The 17,862-nt window shown below is 42.4% G+C and overlaps 1 protein-coding gene across 1 annotated transcript in view; it reads left to right on the top strand.

Annotated features, from left to right (window-relative positions):
* sdk1a (sidekick cell adhesion molecule 1a) overlaps positions 1-17,862 on the top strand; it is a 1,749,737-nt gene that overhangs the window by 809,730 nt on the left and 922,145 nt on the right. The window contains exon 2 of the mRNA XM_051933783.1: positions 2,239-2,398. Coding sequence (XP_051789743.1) covers positions 2,239-2,398 — 160 coding nt within the window. The remainder of the gene's footprint in view (positions 1-2,238; positions 2,399-17,862) is intronic.

Here is a 17,862-nt window from a genome sequence, read left to right as displayed (position 1 = left end):
AGTAGAGGCAAGGTGCTCTCCAACACATGGCAAGAGGTAGAGCGACTTGAACGATTCTCTCAGATTTGCGTGAATAAATCGGTGCTGCAAGGAAACTATGATACTTAGCATGATGAGAGAAGACGCAAAATCATCCAGAATGTTCAAGCAAATTATGGAAAAAACCCAATTTAAACCTGTTACGTAGCTCTCTCGTGAAAAGCAGACAGACAGACAGACAAACGTTGGTTTTTATATAGAGAGAAATATATATATACAGTATATTGGATTCAGGATTGTGGTACTGGCTCCCAGGTAATGTTTTTATTATTATTATTATTATTATTATTATTATTATTATTATTATTATTATAATTTCTGTGAGCACTTAGTAACCGGTGTACCTCTGGTGCTGAGGAAAGCCACCATTCTAGGATCGTGGCAGGGCCAGTTTTTGCCTTAATGGTCTTTTGAGTCCCTCAAGTCTTAGCAAACATCAGAGCCATGAAAATGGTCCTACCAGCTCTTCAGTAGCTCTTTATTGCGCTTCAATCATGGCTTATTGCATTTGTAACTGGCTAATTACAGTAAAAATTAATCGTTTCAGTGGTCTGCTCCCTGTTAATAATGGAAAAGTGTCCTGGGATTATGGATTGCATTAAAGTGCAATTACCTTTCTGGCTTAGGACTAAATAAATAGATGTACAAACAAGAAATGTCTTGCTAAGCCGTTAAAGTATTCGCCATGACACATTCAAGACACTTGCAAAGTTTGCTCACTACTTAATAAAGATAGTTCCTTCTGTCGACAATTTCAGATGAAACGTATAACTATTCTTTCAGAGGCCCCTACAGTACAGTGCCAAATAGATTAAATTTATTATTAGAAAGGCGTAGTAGAGATCTAGATTGGATTTCTGGCATCTGGCGAGCATAACCAGAATAATCTAAAGTACAAGCAAATAAAATAAATTTCTGTGCAGTCATTTTTAACCCCCCACCCCAGTTAGATTAGTAGCCATCAATCCGACAGTAAGTGTTGAGGGTTGGGACGTGGAGGGGAATTGTGGGTTGCAGAAATTTAATTTCACCTCTTTTCTTCTTTTCATTCCTGGTTTGTGAGATAAATGATGAAACAGAAAAGAATGACTACAGTGCACTATTACAGATATTGTGCCAGGAAGCTGAAGGGTGGGATATTTTGGGTTGGGGTAAAACCACCTTTGATAGAGAGTTAAGTTTTGAAAGGAAGATTAGTGTCTCTGACACAGAGGTTACTCGCCCTGGGAAATCCACTGTCGAGAAGGTACGGATAATAAGAGGTCCTGCACTGGCTGATTGCTCCATTCACAGTGAGATTTCCAATCCTTCCACAGCTGGACTCTGGCCTGATTGATGGCTTTGAATATGATGGCTTAATAAATTTCATTGTCACTTTACTCGTACACGTGGGATCATTTGTATTCTGTGGGCCGCACTGTTTATGGTACAATTGATTTGGGTTTGATTTGTGGGTGGATTATTCCTGCCTTGGAAGTGCATTAGAAAAGAGCAGGGCAGGAAGAAATCTTTAACTCTTTCCCACCTGTGTTTACACATTCTTACTATATTTCCAGAGGGGAAAGACAATTGTAGAATATAAGAAAACGAAGGAATATTTAATTCCCAGAACTTAAATTCAAGCTCAAGCAGTTCCACCCTTCTTGCCAAAAAAAACCCCTATCCCTAACCCTAAGCCTAACCAGTGGGAAGGGTGTTTTTAGAGTGTTTTTATCTATGTAAATGTAGAGGGTGCATATACCTTTAAGTAAAACATTATTTTGTGGGATCTGTGTACCAGTGCAACTGTCTTTTGCTTCTATCCCCTACCCGAAACCTAACCCTAAGCTTAAGGATGGGTCACCAAAACTAAGTCAGGTTACATTGATTTTTTCGTGTCTTCATGAAGAAAAATGATTTTAATGGTGTTTTGGGTGGATGTAAGAGAAGAATTTCATTAAGTGGACCCACGTTTTCTACCCATATACATTGTGTGTGCCGTCAACGGACATATTTATAGTATGTGCTGATGTGTGATGTATAATCTTCTACTCTTTTATTAAAGACGTGGTATATGTGCAGACCCCATATCTGTTCTCCTCACATATCTCATTTAGTTTTCTCCAAAGACTGAAACCCAATTTTAGTTTATGCAGTGAACCGCAAGACACAAACCAGAGGTGACTTAAAGCCTTTCTTCTGTTTCTTTCTTTCTTGCAGATGATGTCGCCCCGTCATTTAAAACAGAACCAGGTCCTCCTCAGATTCATCTCGAAGGAAACCGCTTAGTACTGACCTGTCTGGCAGAGGGCAGCTGGCCCTTGGAGTTTAAGTGGATCTTGAATGACACTGAAATCACCACGTTCTCCCCGGAATACAAGTAATTTTCAACTTTCCCAAAAAATGTTGACCTTTGCTAGTTAAAATTTATGATGCTAACTTCAGCACTATTGCTTTAACCTGTTTGTATTCTTAGGTAGATCTGACACAGTAGTGATGCTTATCTGTAAGAAACTATTAATACTTAAAATAGACAGCTATGTGGGCATCTCTGAAGGGATTCTGAATGAGGTGTGTGTGTGAACGGCTTGAGAGATGCTGCAGGGCTCCCTAAGCACGTCATATTAATTTGGTTGTAAATAATATTTGGGTAGTTTAATTACATTAAAACATTATATGTACTATTATTAATTAACAGTAAAGTAGCTGTTAAAAATTGCCCCATTAGTGGTACACCATTCTGACCTTCTTGGATAACAAGTAACACTTCTGATAAAAAAAAGATGCAAAAGATTCGCACAAGTGGTTCTGTCAACAGGAGGCAAAGAATAATATCTGAATGAATCTTCACTTTTCATGCTTTGACACTTTCCAGCTGTAATCTGCATGAAACTCCTTTCTTTTATTGACATTTTCCATTTGAAATAATAAATGCCCTAAAGAGAGGGTAATACACATGTAACAGAGTGAAGCAAATTTTAAAGCTTGATGGGTAGCACAGCGGGGCAGTAGTTGGTACTTCTGTTTCATCAATCTAGTGTCCACGGTTTGAATCCCTCGCTCAGTCACTATCTGTTTGGAGTTTTCATGTACTCCTCATGTCTGTGTGGAGTTTTCCTCCCACATCCTCAAAAAATATCACTTGGCTATTCCTAAATGATCTGGACTGTGCATGTTTACATCAGTGGGACTGGTAATGAACTGGCACGCGGACCAGCGATGTTTCCAGTCTTAGGATCAGTGCTGCGAGAACTCGATTCAACCCTGTGACTCGGAACTGAATTAGGCAAGTTTGAGTATATGATATTAGTAAATTTATTTATTTATATATTCTTTACATGTCTTTATGCTTCAGACTTTTTGCAACATCAGTAATGCAAATCAGTAATGCAAATAACTCAATGTTCATTTACTTATAAGAACTTCTTTAACGCTGTTCACGTTTAGAACGAGAAGGGTTTAGCTTTTATTAGGCTTAAAAATGCTGAAGTAGCCATTTTCTTCTTTTGAGGTGAACTGTTTTATACCTCCGCTCTTTCTGCTACCATTTCTATTATAGTCCACTTTCTTATTAGCACACAGGTGGCCAGGGCACAGTAAATCCTTCACTGTCACCCATCCATTTTCAGAATATGCTTAGTGCTGTGTAGTGTTTTAGGTTTTCAGAACTTATTATGGCAGCAGTGGGTGCAAGAAAGGCACCCACACTGCACTGGGCACAAGTCTGTGGCTGGGATCTATCAGATCTATCTGTCTGTCTGTCACAGAGAGCCTTTCCTATCTATCTATCTATCTATCTATCTATCTATCTATCTATCTATCTATCTATCTATCTATCTATCTATCTATCTATCTATCTATCTATCTATCTATCTATCTATCTATCTATCTATCTATCTATCTATCTATCTATCTATCTATCTATCTATCTATCTATCTATCTATCTATCTATCTATCTATCTATCTATCTATCTATCTATCTATCTAGATCGGAACAGCCCGGACACAGACAGGCAGACATCGTTTAAATCACCACACACGTTTGTTTACAATATTATTTACAATAAAGTATAGTGCGCACACCCCAGTGCCTCAGCACCACACACCCTTTAGTCCAGGCCTCTTTCCTCAATGCCTCTCCTTCTGGCCGCCTCCACTCCTCTCCTCCAGGCTTCATCCTCTTCCACCTGACTCCAGCTATCAAATGGAGGGAGGCGGCCCCTTTTATGTTCACCCAGACATGCTCCAGGTGCCTCCTGATGAACTTCTGCCGGCACTTCCTGGTGTGGCAGAAGTATCGGCTGCACACCCAGAAGCACTCCGGGTGTCCCTGGTCTTCTTCCCCCCGGCACTTCTGGGTATGGTGGAAGTGCTGAGGGCCAGGGATCCTTAGGCATTGGGGCGGCCCCTGGTGGTGAATACGGGCCCCTACAGGGTTGAGCTTCAAAGCTCTGTACCCATGGTCCCCAAAACCACCAGGGCGGCTGCCCCCTCGTGGTCTGGAGGAGGCGTAAGCCCTCCTCCGGTCCTCTTGGGCGTCCCAGCTGGGTACCACCCCCAGCGACGAGCTTCTAAGCTCCTTTCCTGTGGTCCCCATAGCCACCAGGGCGGTTGCCCCCACATAGTCCCTCTTCTGGTCATTCCAGGTGTCCCGGCTGGGTACCGCCCCAGCTGCTTGCCACACTATCTATCTATCTATCTATCTATCTATCTATCTATCTATCTATCTATCTATCTATCTATCTATCTATCTATCTATCTATCTATCTATCTATCTATCTATCTATCTATCTATCTATCTATCTATCTATCTATCTATCTATCTATCTATCTATCTATCTGTCTGTTGATGATATAGTGCCTTCCTTATCTATCTATTTTCTGTCTATTTATATTGTATATACCACCTTTCATATCTGTCTGTACATTGCTTCTGTAATAAATAATACTTTTCTCATCTATCTAAATTGTTCTAAGTGTCATGTAGCATCTTTTATTTCTATCAATTTATCTAAACGTAAAGAAAATGGAGTGCCAGACAAACAACTAAAGGGGACATCAAGCGGATTTGAATGGACTGTGATTCTAGCCGAGGTCTCTGAGATTACAAGGCAGCAGTCCTAATGAGGACATTACCATGCTCGTCAAATCATTTAATGCAATTAAAAAATAATTATGGAGAACATTGTAGACTTTGTATCATTTTATATCTGCATGTGTATGCAGTGCATTGAAATATCACCAGTATTCTGGCACAGCTATTGTTCACACTTATATTTGCATACATATCTCAATGACCTGCCTTGTCAACAATCAGTCAAAAATGGTTGGCATTTTGATTAATGATTGCCTGACTATGAAGTATATTACAAAATGAAAAATTTAGTTAAAGGTTTGGTGCTTATCTCCTTCAAACAATATTTCCAAACATGTGAGAGTTGTTGATGTTGGCCTGTACTGTATAAAACAGAGTGATCTTCATCACTTTAAAGGACCGTCCCCAGAAGCCTCGTTTTTTACTTGTGAACATATATGTCTCATCTGTACGTACACAATTTAAAGTAATAATAGAGACAGAATATGAAATGCCCACGTTCTGTACCAACATGCCTGAGCTGGTGCCATGGTGCCCCTTTTTTCTGTAACTTGTTCTTACCAAGGTTGTGTCTCTTTCTTAATTCCATGCTTGTAATTCCCTTTTCCTTCTCACAATGATAACCCTTTCCTTTCCTCCTGCTTTCTACTTTCAGCTACACTTCTGCTGACCAAACTTCTAGGTAAAGTTTAACATTTGCCATCTGGGAGCCTCTTTATGGTGAGGTGGTTGTTTATTTGGCTTCCACAAGCTGATGTTTGATTCTTGTTCTTCAGTGATATAACACTAAACTCTGCTTGCACTGCTCTCTCCAACTGGTTACACTCTCACACTTGCATGGGCCCTCTCAGGAGTAAACACACACATACACACACACATACACTTTCAGAGGCACCTTGTGAGCTGCCTCCATCTAAAGCTTCAGGACAGGCACTCGCCCTTTTATTTTCCACTTTGATGTTTTACGTCTGGATGCCTTGTCATGAGCCTGTTGGTTATGAGCTTTCATCAACCTGAACTGAATACTTCCTATAGAATGTGATCCATTGAGAGTAATATTTTTTCATAATTGCATTTACAGTACATATTTATATTATTTTGCAATAACTGAGATTATGTACACCCAGTTCCTTTAACCATATATAGATATATATATATATATATATATATATATATATATATATATATATATATATATATATATATATATATATATATATATATATATATATATATATATTTATATATACAGTATATATATATATATATATATATATACATACAGTGCATCCGGAAAGTATTCACAGCGCATCACTTTTTCCACATTTTGTTATGTTACAGCCTTATTCCAAAATGGATTAAATTCATTTTTTTCCTCAGAATTCTACACACAACACCCCATAATGACAACGTGAAAAAAGTTTACTTGAGGTTTTTGCAAATTTATTAAAAATGAAAGAATTGAGAAAGCACATGTACATAAGTATTCACAGCCTTTGCCATGAAGCTCGAAATTGAGCTCAGGTGCATCCTGTTTCCCCTGATCATCCTTGAGATGTTTCTGCAGCTTCATTGGAGTCCAACTGTGGTAAATTCAGTTGATTGGACCTGATTTGGAAAGGCACACACCTGACTATATAAGATCCCACAGTTGACAGTTCATGTCAGAGCACAAACCAAGCATGAAGTCAAAGGAATTGTCTGTAGACCTCCGAGACAGGATTGTCTCGAGGCACAAATCTGGGGAAGGTTACAGAAAAATTTCTACTGCTTTGAAGGTCCCAATGAGCACAGTGGCCTCCATCATCCGTAAGTGGAAGAAGTTCAAAACCACCAGGACTCCTCCTAGAGCTGGTCAGCCATCTAAACTGAGCGATTGGGGGAGAAAGGCCTTAGTCAGGGAGGTGACCAAGAACCCGATGGTCACTCTGTCAGAGCTCCAGAGGTCCTCTGTGGAGAGAGGAGAACCTTCCAGAAGGACAACCATCTCTGCAGCAATCCACCAATCAGGCCTGTATGGTAGAGTGGCCAGACGAAAGCCACTCCTTAGTAAAAGGCACATGGCAGCCCGCCTGGGTTTGCCAAAAGGCACCTGAAGGACTCTCAGACCATGAGAAAGAAAATTCTTTGGTCTGATGAGACAAAGATTGAACTCTTTGGTGTTAATGCCAGGCATCACCATCCCTACAGTGAAGCATGGTGGTGGCAGCATCATGCTGTGGGCATGTTTTTCAGCGGCAGGAACTGGGAGACTAGTCAGGATAAAGGGAAAGATGACTGCAGCAATGTACAGAGACATCCTGGATGAAAACCTGCTCCAGAGCGCTCTTGACCTCAGACTGGGGTGACAGTTCATCTTTCAGCAGGACAACAACCCTCAGCACACAGCCAAGATATCAAAGGAGTGACTTCAGGACAACTCTATGAATGTCCTTGAGTGGCCCAGCCAGAGCCCAGACTTGAATCTGATTGAACATCTCTGGAGAGATCTTAAAATGGCTGTGCACCGACGCTTCCCATCCAACCTGATGGAGCTTGAGGGGTGCTGCAAAGAGGAATGGGCGAAACTGGCCAAGGATAGGTGTGCCAAGTTTGTGGCATCATATTCAAAAAGACTTGAGGCTTTAATTGCTGTCAAAGGTGCATCGACAAAGTATTGAGCAAAGGCTGTGAATACTTATGTACATGAGATTTCTCAGTTTTTTTATTTTTAATAAATTTGCAAAAACCTCAAGTAAACTTTTTTCACATTGTCATTATGGGGTGTTGTGTGTAGAATGCTGAGGAAAAAAATTAATTTAATCCATTTTGGAATAAGGCTGTAACATAACAAAATGTGGAAAAAGTGATGCGCTGTGAATACTTTCCGGGTGCACTGTATATATATATATATATATATATATATATATATATATATATATATATATATATATATATATATATATATATATATATTGTGGAAAGCATACCCCTGGACACAGACAGACAGACACCAAAATGTCCAAAACACACTTCTTTTATTTTCTTTTGTACCACAATGCCTTCCTCCAACACTCTTTCTTCTTCTTTCTCTTTCTCTCACTCTCTTTCTTTCTGACCTCCTCTCCCCTCCTTACAAGCTTCATCTCCTTCCTCCCAACAGCTTCTGGAGGGAGGCGGTCCCTTATATACTGACCTGCATGAGCTCCAGGTGCTCTGCCTGACGTCACTTCCTGGTGTGGAGGAAGCATCAGGAGAGCACCCGGAAGCACTCCGGGTGTCCCTGGAAGGATCGTCCTCCAGGAGTGTGGCGGAAGTAAATATGTCCCTGGCTCCATGAGGCTCGGGGTGCCCCCTGGCGGTGGCCACGTCCTCTGGTTGGGATGAGTGTCCCCACTCCGGTCCAGTGGCCCATAAGCAGACCCGGGCGGCTGCCCCTCGTGGCCCAGGGGAGGTACTGTCCATCACGGGGACCATCCAGGCGTCCCGGCTGGGTAGGGTCCCCATCCATCTGAGACAATATATATATATATATATATATATATATATATATATATATATATATATATATATATATACTGCTCAAAAAAATTAAAGGAACAGTTTTTAACCCGAGTATAGCATCAAGACAATGAAACTTCTTGGCTATTGATCAGGTCAGTTAAGTAGCAGAAGGGGTTGTTAATCAGTTTCAGCTGCTTTGGTGTTAAGGAAATTAACAACAGGTGCACTAGAGGGGCAACAATGAGATGACCCCCAAAACAGGAATGGTTTAACAGGTGGAGGTCACTGACATTTTTACTCATCTTTTCTGACTGTTTTTTCAATAGTTTTGCATTTGGCTACGGTCAGTGTCACTACTGGTAGCATGAGGTGATACCTGGACCCTACAGAGGTTGCTCAGGTAGTCCAACTTCTCCAAGATGGCACATCAATATGTGTCATTGACAGAAGGTTTGCTGTGTCTCCCAGCACAGTTTCAAGGGCATGGAGAAGATTTTAGGAGACAAGCAGTTACTCTAGGAGAGCTGGACAGGACCGTAGACGGTCCTTAACTCATCATCAGGACCGGTATCTGTTCCTTTGGGTGAGGAGGAATAGGATGAGCAATGCCAGAGCCTACAAAATAACCTCCAGCAGGCCACTGGTGTAAATGTCTCAGACCAAACAATCAGAAACAGACTTCATGAGGGTGGCCTGAGGGTCTGACATCCTCTAGTGGGCCCCGTGCTCACTGCCCGGCACCATGGAGCTCGATTGAAATTTGCCATAGAACATCAGAATTGGCAGGTTCATCACTGGCGCCCTGTGCTTTTCACAGATGAGAGCAGATTCATCCTGAACACATGTGACAGACGTGAAAGGGTCTGTAGAAGCCTTGGAGAACGTTATGCTGCCCGTGACATCAATCAGCATGACTGGTTTGGTGGTGGGTCAGTGATAGTCTGGGGAGACCTATCCATGGTGGGATGCACAGACCTCTACAGGCTAGACAACGGCACCTTGACTGCCATTAGGTATCAGGATGAAATCCTTGGACCCATTGTCAGACCCTATGCTGGTGCAGTGGGTCCTGGGTTCCTCCTGGTGCACGACAATGCCCAGTCTCATGTGGTGAGAGTATGTAGGCAGTTCCAAGAGGATGAAAGAATTGATACTATTGACTGGCTCCCACGCTCGCCTGTCCTAAATCCAATAGAACACCTTTGGGATGTTATGTTTTGGTCCATCCGATGCCACCAGGTTGCACCTCAGACTGTCCAGGAGCTCAGTGATGCCCTGGTCCAGATCTGGGAGGAGATCCCCCAGGACACCATGCGTCATCTCATTAGAAACATGCCAATCCGCCCACCACCCCAATGTTGTCAGGCATACATTGGAGTTTCTGCAATGAAATTTCGGCAAAATGGACTAGCCTGCCTGCCACATCATTATTTCACTTTGATTTCCAAAATGTCTTTGAATTCAGCCCTATGTATGTTGATCATTTTCATTTCCATCAAACAATGTGGCATCCTTTAATTCCTAACACATTACCCAATCCATATCAATAGAGACATCCAGCAGGATTTTTTTTTTCCATTGAGATCTGATGTGTTTTCAAAGTGTTCCTTTAAGATTTTTGAGCAGTTTATATATATATATGTGTATATATATATGTATATGTGTATATATATATATTGTGATAGTTTGAGGGTCTCCGTGACCCCTTGAACCCTCAGACTAGACGTCAGACACCAGGAAAAAGTCCAAATAATGGTTTATTAATAATAAAGTGCACAAAGCACCCTCCTCTCCATAATACTCAATAATAATAACAATAAACAATAATCCTCCACACTCCCAGACGCGTTGCCACCCTTCCACCCAGCTCAGCTCGACATCTGGGATTTCCCATAGTCCTTTTATAGTCCTGATCCAGAAGTGTTTCGCCCTCTCTGTCCACGTGACTAGGAACACTTCCGGGTCATATAAAAACTCTTCTTCACCCCGGAGGCACGTCGTTTCTTCCTGTCATGTGATCATGACGCACCTCCGGGTTATAGGGCACATAAGAGTCCGACAACCTCCCTACAGCGACTCCTGGAGGCCCCCATGGTATCCAGCAGGGCTGTGCATATGAACTACAGAGTCCATGATGCCCTGCTGGAATTTGGGGCACATCCACGCTGTCGGGAGAGCTCCTCCTGGCGGCCTGGGGGTGAGGGCCGGAGTAGAAAGCCGGCAATCCTTCACAATATATATATATATATATATATATATATATATATATATATATATGTGTGTGTGTGTGTGTGTGTGTGCGTGTGTGCGTGCGTGCGTGTATGTGTTTTTTTATTTTTAATTCACTTATAATCTTTCACTGAGTATTAAGTTTATTTAAGTTTTTGCATCAGAAAATTCAGATCTCTTCCTTTCAGAATTCCAATTACAGTTGTAGTTAAAGGAGCATTCTAGATCATGGGCAACAAGCTTTTTTTCTTAGCTGTCACTTGGGTGTAATTGCTTTTAAGAAAATAATTGCGCGGGAATTAGGGCGAGCAGTTAAGTTGAATGGCTTATGTCAGATTGTAATTTGAGCCATTCTAAGTGCAGGATTGATTTCAGATGGATTGCACTCGCTGGTCAGTGTGTATTAGTCCATGTATGGAGCCTCAGTCTGAAACAGAATAAACAGAGCCAGTGCCATTTCCCTGTGACAGGCCATAGTCACGGGTAAAGGATGTAAAAGTGTGAAGTGATTTGTGACTCTTCTAGGCCATCATCAAGGATGCTTTTCATGACTGAGTTGGTCAAGTTCAGTTAGACTGTTTGTATTACCAGCTTTTTCTAAGCTATATTTCATTGTCCGTCATGCTTGTATAAGGTAGGGCACCAACATTTTGCAATGTAATTTAGGGTTGGAGCCATTTATGAATTGGGTTGAGAATGCATGGTAAATTCCAATTCACTTTCGGCAATTGGAACTGGAATTAAAGTAGCATGCAGCTGAAGGCAAATGGGATTGGAATTGAATTGGAATGTCAGGAAACAGAACTGAATTCAAATAAATTCCATGAAATTCCACATTCTTGGATAATTTGATTTGATTTTCTAAATATTGCACAGTATATTAAATATTATGAATGTCACAAAACATTGTTATAAATAAAAAGAAAAATATGAAATTTGCACGTGTCACTCTGCACATTAATGTCCCTAAAGACATTTTCTTAATATTAGTGTAACAAAGGCGCTATATGAGCGCTGACCCAACACAGACTGACACCGTGAGGCACAAATAAAATAAATAAACTTTTTATTTTTCTTCGTCTGTGGGCTACGTCTTCCCTGTACCCACAGACACAACACAGTCTCATAAACACAAACAAGTCACCAAAAGCAAACATAAAACACACTGGTCTTCACCACCACTCCTCCCGGCAAGCGTTGTCCTCCTCCTCCCGACTCTGGATCCCAGAGTGATGGCTGCTGGCTCCCTTTATAGCCCACCCAGAAGTGTAGCCAGATGCAGGTTATCAAGCACCTTCAGCCCAGACAGGCTCAGGCAGCCATGCAGCTCCCCCTGTCGGTGGCCGCAGAGCCCAACAGGGCTGAGCTCCGAAGTTCCATATCTGTGGCCCCGATGCAACCCAGGGGGGCTGCCACCAAGCGTTCTGGGGGAAGTAGTGTGTTGCCCATGGCTGTTCCCCCGGACCAAGTATTGAAGGGGCATCCCGGCCGGGCATGGGCCCTGGCCATCTGCAACATTAGATTAAAACAATGCTTCCCAGAATTCCATGCAAGGTGGAGGTTCATAACCCCTACTGTATCAGTGTAAATGAAAGCCAATTAGGGCCCATGTGGAAGGTGTGAGTTTCATTGGAAAGATTTTGACTGACTTTTGGTGTCTGATCTTGGACTGTTTTGAGGATCTGATTTGTGTATAAACTCTCGATTGCCTGAGTGGAGAAAGACCAAAGGCAAGACATTGCAACAAGGAAGGTCCTTTCATAGGATTGTTCTTCACCACCAAAAAGGGAACACAACTTTTTACATTCATGGACTCCCAAGTCCCATGCACATCTACAGAGTTGCCAGCATCGGTGAAGAGGTACTCAAGTTACCTAAGCCTACTGTGCCATACTGAGGAGTATGATCCTCTCCTGTACTAGAAGGACAAGCAGAACCAGTTCCCCCGTTTGGTTCTAATTGCACGTCAGTATCTGCTCCAGTGGATTCTGTTTTCCGTATTGCTGGCAAGAGAGTTGCAATCTTAATGATGTTTAATTTCTGGAAATGATGATTATTCAATGCAATTAAAAGTCAATATATGTGAATGAAATACATGAATGGACACAACGTATTATTTTGTGGTTTGAGACATATATCATGAGGTAACATTTATCACATTGAACTGGTAATCATACACGGCTCTGCTACGGATGTCAAACCGTCCAGCTCTATGCCAACAATAGAGCCTGCCTTCCTCACTAGTTTGTCCAGGCGTGAGGCATCCTTCTTCTTAATGCTGCCTCCCCAGCACACCACTGCGTAGAAGAGGGCACTCGCCACAACCATCTGATAGAACATCTGCAGCATCTTACTGCAGATGTTGAAGGATGCCAGTCTTCTAAGGAAGTACAGTCGGCTCTGTCCTTTCTTGCACAAAGAATCAGTATTGGCAGTCCAGTCCAATTTATTGTCCAGCTGCACTCCCAGGTATTCATAGGTCTGCACCCTCTGCACACAGTCACCTCTGATGATCACGGGGTCCATGAGGGGCCTGGGTCTCCTAAAATCCACCACCAGTTCCTTGGTTTTGCTGGTGTTCAGTTGTAGGTAGTTTAAGTCGCACCATTTAACAAAGTCCTTGATGAGGTTTCTATACTCCTCCTCCTGCCCATTCCTGATGCAGCCCACAATAGCAGTGTCGTCAGCAAACTTTTGCACGTGGCAGGACTCCGAGTTATATTGGAAGTCCGATGTATATAAGCTGAACAGGACCGGAGAAAGTACAGTCCCCTGCGGCGCTCCTGTGTTGCTGACCACAATGTCAGATCTCCAGTTCCCGAGACGCACATACTGAGGTCTGTTTGTAAGATGTATGTAAGAAGTCCACGATCCATGCCACCAGGTATGAATCTACTCCCATCTCTCAAATAAATGCTTAGAAACAACAATAAATGGAAATCGGCAGAATTTCACTGAATCGAATTCCACTTCCTGAAACTCCGATTCCAAATGAGTTTCATGTAATTGGTGTTTCATTTCGTCGTTTGAATTGGAATTGTTGAGTTTATTCCTGAATTGACCCCAACGTTGCAGTGTATGCAGTGAGGATCCCCACCTTGGTTTTAGCAGCAAAAACTGCAATCAGGTGAAGCTAGTGGGCACACTTTGTTTTGATTTTTTTTTGCTCAGGTATCTGTCTGTTTGCTTGAGAGAAGAATGGCATATTTTGATTGTGGAACTGTATGTCTTGTGGTAATTACCAAGCCTTGACACAATAAAGAGGTTTGGGGCTGCCTCCCGTATAATTGAGAATTGGCTGCTGATTGCAAAAAAGTTTGATGCAAAGGTCTTTACAGACAAGAGACCACAACACAACTGAACAGGTTAGGAAAACATGGTGGAAACAGGAAGACGAGGGATCTTGGGACCGGAACCAGAAATGAGGTCATCGGGATGTGACTTCTTGGGATGTGGAAATTACGTCATTAGGAGGTGGGCTCTTCTTTTGGTCTGAGCGGAACCAGAAGAGATGTCGTCCAGAAAGCCAGGTGGAATTTCTCGCATTTGCTCCGAGGGGAGATAAGAGAAAGGATTAGTGCACTCTGCCACCCCCTGGTCTGACCGGAAATTACCTTCTTCTGAGCCCTTTAGCTGCCTCCCATGTGCATGTGTGTGACAGTCTGTACCTTCACCTTCAATCTGACATGTGAGGTTGTTTTATCAGGAAAAGGCTCTGGAGCAGTGTCTCCTTAAAATATAAATCCCCTTTTCTAATGACAAATTCTTTTCCCCTTAGTCCCACAGTTATATGTCGCACCTCTGTCACTAATTTTGTTTGCCTGTTCTTACATGTACCAACCTTTGAGGATATATGGTTCAAAGATACAGTGCACTTGCACTTCTGATCAGTAGCTCCTTCAGACTTCACCCAGGGATGACTTTCACGGTTGTCTTCCCATTGGGTGCATCTCTCCATCCACTCTACTTGACCTATCTGTAAAAGAAAGTCATTCGATTCCCAGCCCCTGGAATCAGAATAGAACAAATGTGCAAACAGGAAAGCAAGCTTAATAAGTTCTAATCTTTAAGAAATATTCAAAGAGCTAGTGCCATAAACGAAAGCAAACAGAATGTGGCAATTCACACCACCTAACCTGGATCATCCCATAGTTTTGTAAGCAGACAAAGATCAGCGCCATGTTCAATGTGTGTTTTATTATTCTTGTCTTGCACTGCTTAGTCTAAACAGTGACTCGGTACATTCTTGGTTTGACTTCCCTCTTTGATAAGCTCTTTTGTTGACTTTATAAAAGCCCCAAAACACCTTTGCCCTTTGTCCGGGGCTCATAATTTAAATCCTGTTGTTTCGTCTTTCAAGTCAAGTTAAGTCAGGTTGGGGAGCCTGCACCCACCACACGACAAAACAACTCAGGATCCCGGTTGGCAACCCCCCAGCCAGACACGCAGTCCAGTCCCACCCTCCGAAATTGACCCTCTATCTGCCAGGTGTTACGTGGGCGACCCCTTTGCCTGGTCCAGCCACTTGGGTCCCCAGCAATGAGTCAGATCACCCTCGGGGAAACACACCACATGGCCGTAGTGCCATAACTGATGCTCCCTCACAATGCAGGTAATGTGCCTCATTCAAAACTCCATAAGCAACCGCTCATTCGACACAAAGTCAAACCAACTGTACCCAAGGATTTTCCTGAGAGACACAATACCAAAGGAGTCCAGTCTTCGTCTCAGGTCACTGGATAGCATCCATGTCTCACAACCATATAGCAAGACAGGAAGTACCAGAACTCTAAAGACTTGGACCTTTGTCCTTTTGCATAGATATCGGGAGCACCACACACCCCTTTCCAGCGACTTCATGACCCCCCATGCTCTCCCAGTTCGTCTACTGTCTTCATAGAAAGGGTCACCAGAGACATGAATGTCACTGCTAAGGTAAGTAAACCTCTCAACAAGGTCAACACTCTCTCCGCAAACAGATACACTGCTGATGGCTGTGCCTAAGAGGTCATTTAAGGCCTGGATCTTGGTTTTTATCCAGTACACTCGCAAGCCCAGACACTCGGACTCCTCACTCAGTCTCTCGAGCGCCCCGATCAGAGCCTCCATTGACTCCACGAAGATCACAGCATCATCAGCAAATTCAAGATCCGTGAATCTTTCTTCACCAATAGATGCCCCACAGCCGCTGGACCCCACAACATCGCCCAACACCCAGTCCATGGAAGCATTGAACAGAGTAGGAGCAAAAACACACCCCTGACAAACCATTAATCAACTGGGAAAAACTCCACTCTGCACAGCACTCACAGTACCATTGTACAGGCCAGCCATGATATCCAGCCACCTCGAGGGGATCCCGTAAACCCTCAGGATGTCCTACAGGGCTGCTGGATTAACTGAGTTGAATGAATGTCTTGTCTCTTTCGTCTTTCCAGAGTTCATGTTCATAAAAATAAACCCTCTCCCCCAAAGTCGCTTTTTATTTGAGGCACTTGAATGTAAATTTCCGTCTCCTAAGGAGCTCATAAAACTAACTCCTGTTTCTAACCTTAGAAACGGGATAGTGAAGCACGTAACTTCACACTCAGAAGTGCCGCTTGTGAAACCACATTAGCAACAGGATATTTCATTCTTGGACTGCATATCAATGACGCCTGAACTTTTCTTATATAAAGGAAAGAACCCATGAATGAATGTTCTTTTTTTTTACTAATCCTTAAGGGAAAAATCAAAAAGCAAAAGATATTCACCCTTTGACCGGTGCTTGTTGAGTTTGTTTGGCCTTTTGATTTAGTTTGCCAAACTCAAATCCTAGTGAATCGATCAATGCCTTTCTGACAACTGAATACTTTCTGAGAGCACTGTAGAAATAACAAAGGGATCCATAGAAATAAGAGATGCATTGACAAGCAGAAAGATATTTTCTAACATTTTTGTCCATTACCTTCATGCTATCACCATAATCATTTTCTCTTTGCTTGATCACAAGGGTAATTTTATGTCTCTGCTTGTAAATTTCATGTTCTTCATTTATTTACCTGATCAATTATTGTTCTAACACTTTGTTTCTAGTTCAGTGGCACAGGGGTCTTGTAATCACCAGAGCTCCACTGTTACTTTCTGCTGCTTTATGTCTTTGAATTGGAACACCACATTCTTCACAAGTCATTGTCAACAGATAGATAGATAGATAGATAGATAGATAGATAGATAGATAGATAGATAGATAGATAGATAGATAGATAGATAGATAGATAGATAGATAGATAGATAGATAGATAGATAGATAGATAGATAGATAGATAGATAGATAGATAGATAGATAGATAGATACCTTATTAATCCCAAGGGGAAATTCACATACTCCAGCAACAGCATACTGATAAGGAAACAATATTAAATTAAAGAGTAATAAAAATGCAGGTAAAAACAGACAATAACTTGGTATAATGTTAACGTTTACCCCCCAAGGTGGAATTGAAGAGTCGCATAGTTTGGGGGAGGAACGATCTTCTCAGTTCGTCAGTGGAGCAGGATAGTGACAGAAGTCTGTCGCTGAAGCTGCTCCTCTCTCTGGAGATGATACTGTTTAGTGGATGCAGTTCTTCATAATTGATAGGAGCCTGCTGAGCGCCCATCGCTCTGCCACGGATGTCAAACTGTCCAGCTCCATGCCAATAATAGAGTCTGCCTTCCTCACCAGTTTGTCCAGGCGTGAGGCGTCTTTCTTCTTAATGCTGCCTCCCCAGCACACCACCGCGTAGAAGAGGGCGCTTGCCACAACTGTCTGATAGAACATCTGCAGCATCTTATTGCAGATGTTGAAGGACGCCAGCCTTCTAAGGAAGTATAACCGGCTCTGTCCTTTCTTACACAGAGCATCAGTATTGGCAGTCCAGTCCAATTTATCATCCAGCTGCACTCCCAGGTATTTATAGGTCTGCACCCTCTGCATACAGTCACCTCTGACGATCACGTATACAATATACATATTCAATAATTATAGATAGAGAAATGTTGGAAAATTAGCACA

Source organism: Erpetoichthys calabaricus, chromosome 11, assembly GCF_900747795.2.
Source record: "Erpetoichthys calabaricus chromosome 11, fErpCal1.3, whole genome shotgun sequence".
Classification (NCBI taxonomy): domain Eukaryota; kingdom Metazoa; phylum Chordata; class Cladistia; order Polypteriformes; family Polypteridae; genus Erpetoichthys; species Erpetoichthys calabaricus.
This window is presented reverse-complemented; position numbering and strand designations above follow the sequence as displayed.